We start from the raw sequence: 5,119 nt of genomic DNA, 5'->3' as shown, positions 1-5,119 counted from the left end.
ATTTGTTTGTTTGTTTATTTATTTTTCAACCTGGATTACTGAGATGCATCAGGACAGTTTCAATCTTGGTTTTTTTGTCAATAAAATAATGGTTTATTTGTCATTCTCTGTGACTTTTAATAATTGACTACTGTATATTCTTATTTTCTGTATTCCTCTGTTTTCTCTCCTCCTCCTCCCTGCACCAGACTCTCTCAATCAATTTACCAGCATCTTCTGTCTCATGGTGATGAGCATTGATCGATACATGGCTGTAGTCCACCCCATCAGGTCCACAAAATGGCGGAAGCCCTGTATAGCCAAACTAATTAATCTCACAGTGTGGGGAGTGTCGCTGTTGGTCATCTTACCAACAATGATCTTCAGCGGCCTGAACAAAGTACCAGTGTGTGGGATAGTGTGGCCTGAGCCCCAGGACATTTACTACAAAGCTTTTATATTCTACACCTTCTTCGTTGGATTCTTCCTTCCCCTGACGGTGATATGTCTATGTTACCTGCTAATTATAATCAAGGTAAGTAAGTCAACAAAAGCCTACTTTTTCCACTTCTTTCATTTCCAATGCTCTTTAAACACAGTTGTTAATTGGACAAAACAAAGGGCAAATCTCATTTTCTAGTGTATGGCTAACCCTATCTCTCTAATTGAAAGTGTAGGTGGTAGGCTCAAAGTGAATTAAGCCTTTCTGCATATCTCTCATAAACAAGGTTATGAGGAAAGTTTTACCAAGGTATTTTCTCATTACTTTTAATATCTTGACTGTGCGAAGTGAAAAGTGACACAATAAGGGAACGTTCAGATGAGTTCAAGTTGATTCATAAAGACTATGCAATCATTTATTTACACCAATTGAACAGATCATAAGTACACCTGATTGTGGTTATTCCTATAACAAGCTTCAAAGTTAAATAAGATAAAAACTCGCGTCTGAATTTTTAATTCACATCAAACTCAGATTACTTATATAGAACAGCAAAACGTCAGTTCTGATGTAACAACCATACAATTTTACTGGCACTGTTAGCTTAAGTTTTGGCAAATAAAGACAAGAACAGGAGGAAAATAAGATTAGTGTTCTACTACTCTTATTTTGCCAAGTGTGTGGTACAACCGGATCAGCACGTCCCTTCTGGGCTTAGGATTTCCACATGACATGTCACCCGGAACACGTCAGTTTTTACCTGGTGATGGCTTCTTAACCAAACCCTGGGTAGTCACTGCTTCACCTCCGATCAGTCAGGGAACTTTTTAATTGGCCCGCTCACTGTTCCTCGGCGAAAAGGTGTTATTTTAGGCAACTTTTCATCTGTTTCGATCCTCGCCAGAAAGATTCAAGCTGATGCATCCGGTTCCTCCTTTCAAAATAAAATCTCCCCTCGTAAGGTAAAACACTTGGAGACTTGAAGTCTCGGGTGGGACATTGGGCGGCGTGCCGCTGTCCCGGCCGTTAGATCCCCCTAATTGGCTTATGGGCCCTAACGAGTCAAGCTGGCTTCTCCAGAGAGAAACACAGCATTCCTTCCCAGTTTGGCATCCAGGAAGAAGTGTTCTGTCACTCAAAGACGTCCGTGTTAGTAATAGAAGCGGACGACTTTGGTTCCGCCCTCAGCCGTAAAGATGAGTCAGGGGAAAGAAGAAAGATAAGAGATTTGCCAGCGGCGCCAGCTCTAGGCTAAAATTCTGTAGTTGTCACAACAGAATATGATAACCTCTCTTTAGCTTTTTCTTCTGATAGACTCTAAGAGAAATCACTGCAAAACATTTATGATGATTAATTAACATTTCTGTTTAAGTAATCAGTCGGAACCATTTGTTAGTCCAGATAAATGAAAGATTTTTCCAAGAAAAATTCACAATTATATTACTGTTTTCCCAGTAAAATAAAAACAGTGATTTATATAAAAACGCAATGAAAACATGTTAATGATTTTCTCTGTGATTTTTTATATACCATTAATTAATCTTTTAGGCACGATAAAAGAGTAGAAGTGATTCCACTTTTCTTGTGACAGTCATTATTATGGTTTAACAAATGCATAAACATTCTTAGTTAAACAACAAATGAATCACGAACAGAAAATATTGTTCTGTCCATTATCTGATTGAGAACTGAGAAATTCTCCTAGGWTGAAATGACCTGTCATGGCCTAAATAGAGTTCAGTTTGTGACAGAGTTCCTGTCTTCTCAGTAGGCCTGTCCGAGGCCTGCTTCGAGGCAGTAAATCTTGTTTCTTCACTTGAGGTGACCCCTACAAAAGTTGCAAAACACAGCACACCAGAACTCAGAAGTCTTTATTCCTAATAAATGCAATGCTATTAGATGCATCCCAAAATTGTAGTGGTTTGGGTGGGAGTCTTCTTTTTTTGGGGGGTGGGGGGGACATGATGGATAGCCCCTCATCTGAGCTAAACAACAAAAGAAATCTGAAGCTCCTATGTTGAACAGTTTCTGAGTTGTAAGCATTTTTATATGTCCAAACACCACTTTTTCAGATAAATTGGGGGTCTGTGGGTGGGGGGGGCACTGATTGGTGGGCCTGATGGATAGACCTTCATTAAAGCTAAACAACAAAAGAAATCTGAAGCTTCTATGTTGAACAGTTTCTGAGTTATAAGCAATTTTGCCTGTCCTGACACCCCCCATTTGAAAGGAGCCCCCTCCTCAAATATGGGGTCTATCGTAAAACCATTGGCTGGCACAGTGTAGGTCAGACTCACCTACAGTCCTGCCAAATTTCATGTTGATCGGTGCAGCCGTTTTTGTGCTACAGGTGACCAAAAATCACTGAAAAACAAATAAAAAAATAAACAGTACGAAAACAATATGACTCCCACTTACGCATCGCGTGCGGGGGTCATAATTAGTGTTTGCAGATATCTAATCCTTATGAATAAAGAATAAAACATATTCCACTGTTCTCCAAGCAGGGTTGTTATGACCCCCGCACGTGAAGCGTAAGCGGGAGTCGTATTGTTTTCGTACTGTTTATTTATTTATTTTTTCTGTGATTTTTGGTCAACCGTAGCACAAAAACGGCTGCACCAGTCAACATGAAATTTGGCAGGACTGTAGATGAGTCTGACCTACACTGCACCAGCCAACAATTTTACGATAGACCCCATATTTGAGGAGGGGGCTCCTTTCAAAGTGGGGGTGTCAGGACATGAAATATAGCTTATAACTCAAAAACTATTAAACATAGAAGCTTCAGATTTCTTTTGTTGTTTAGTTCTGATAAAGCTCTATCCATCAGGCCAACCAATCAGTGTCCCCCATCTCCCGGGACCCCTAATTTATCTGAAAAAGTGGTGTCTGACATGCAAAAATGCTTATAACTCAAACTGTTCAGCATAGGAGCTTAAGATTTTTCTTGGTTGTTTAGCTCTGATGAAGCTCTATCCATCAGGCCCACCAATCAGTCCCCCGCCCCCACGGACCCCCAATTTATCTGAAAAGGGGGTATCTGGACATACCAAAATGGTTAAAGCTCAAAAACTATTAAACATAGGAGCTTCAGATATCTTTTGTTTTTCAGCTCTGATGAGGGGCTATCCATCATGTCCAACCCCACCCCCACCCACACACACAAACACAAAAAAACAAGACCCCAACCCAAACCACTACCATTTTGGGATGCATCTAGTAGCATGACATTTATTAGGAATAAAGACTTCTGAGTTCGGGTGCATTTCTGCGTGCGGGAGTCATTATGTTACCGCCATGTGGCATCTAGTGATAGTTAACTAAGACTAACTAAATAACAAAAACTGAAATTGAAAAAACATTTTAGTTAACAGAAATGAATAAAAAAATGTAATAAAATGAAAAAAACGATAACTGAAACTGTATAATCTTTTTACAAAACCAACTAAAATTAATTGTTTGTCATTTTATTTTAAGCCATGTGGACTGATTAAACATTTTTTTCTTCAAACCTAGCAGTTTCACATTAGCTCAGAGTATCTTATAGCATTAACATCATTTGTTTATAATTTGCTGCTGCTCAGCGCTAGCCTGCAAAATGACAACAACAAAAATTGGGAGAAAGCAGTAAGGTTCACTTTGGGATTTTTTTGAATGATTGTGAGAAAAATAAAAGCAAGTGTCTTGTAGTGGAAACAGGTGATAAAAAGACTGAATACTTCTCAAGGGACTAACTAACTGTGAGTGTCTTGACAAGCTCTCTCAGCAGACCCCATGAAAAACAAGCAACAGCCCGGCCAGGTAGAAGTCCTTTGTTGGCAAAATGTAGTTATGCAATTATTTTAGGAAGATGTTGCTATAATGGACTGTTTTCACTGCAAACCAAATAGCTGCTGCTTAGTTAACTCACAAGAACACCTCAAGTGGGAGGATGCCTCAGCAAATAGGTTTATTCAAACTATAAATATACTAACACTAGAACTAATGAAAACTAAACTAAAACTAAGCATTAAAAAAGCAATAATAACTAATAAAAACTAGCAAATCCACTCTAAAAACCAATTAAAACTAACTGAATTAAAAGAAAAAGTCAAAACAAATTAAAACTAAAAGCTATAATTAAAAATCCAACACTATTATAACCTTGTCTCTAAGTTTGTTATAACATTCGAATGATGCACTTATCCTATCTTTTTTTTCCTTTGGCATAAGAGTAGCTTTCAAAGAAATTATTGATTAGGAGATGTATTTATTTACTGTTATTTAAACAGGCAAATTCCATTGAGATTGCAGATCTCTTTTGCAAGGGGAGCCCAGGTCTGAAAGTGATCTATTGTACATGTTTTTAGTCTGTTGGGAAAACTGGAGCACCTGGAGAAAACCCAAACGAGAACATGCAAACTCCAAACAGAAAGACCCTGGGTCCAAACAGGGGAACCCAGGACCTTCTGGCTGTGAGGCATCAGTGCTAACCACAGATCCACCATGCTGTCAGAGGATCAGAAATAATGTTCCCTAGATTCACCTGTGTCTGTATCACAATAAAAAAATCTGTAAAWTTTTAGCACTTTTCATGATTTAATGATTAACACATTGTGATTTAATCATTTAATACATATTTAATGTCAAAATATGCAGGTTTAGTTCATATTATTTTCACATTATTCCCTTTTCATTGAGGGCTTTGTGTATATT

At 38.3% G+C, this 5,119-nt stretch overlaps 1 protein-coding gene across 1 annotated transcript in view; it reads left to right on the top strand.

Moving 5' to 3' along the window:
• Nucleotides 1-5,119, top strand: part of LOC106527118 (somatostatin receptor type 2) — an 18,932-nt gene that overhangs the window by 8,792 nt on the left and 5,021 nt on the right. The window contains exon 3 of the mRNA XM_014021888.1: nt 189-514. Within this exon, the coding sequence (XP_013877342.1) occupies nt 189-514 (326 nt within the window). The remainder of the gene's footprint in view (nt 1-188; nt 515-5,119) is intronic.

The sequence above is a fragment of the Austrofundulus limnaeus genome, unplaced genomic scaffold (assembly GCF_001266775.1).
Source record: "Austrofundulus limnaeus strain Quisiro unplaced genomic scaffold, Austrofundulus_limnaeus-1.0 Scaffold309, whole genome shotgun sequence".
Lineage (NCBI taxonomy): Eukaryota > Metazoa > Chordata > Actinopteri > Cyprinodontiformes > Rivulidae > Austrofundulus > Austrofundulus limnaeus.
The sequence above is the reverse complement of the archived record's forward strand: the minus strand, read 5'-3'. Positions and strand labels throughout refer to the sequence as shown.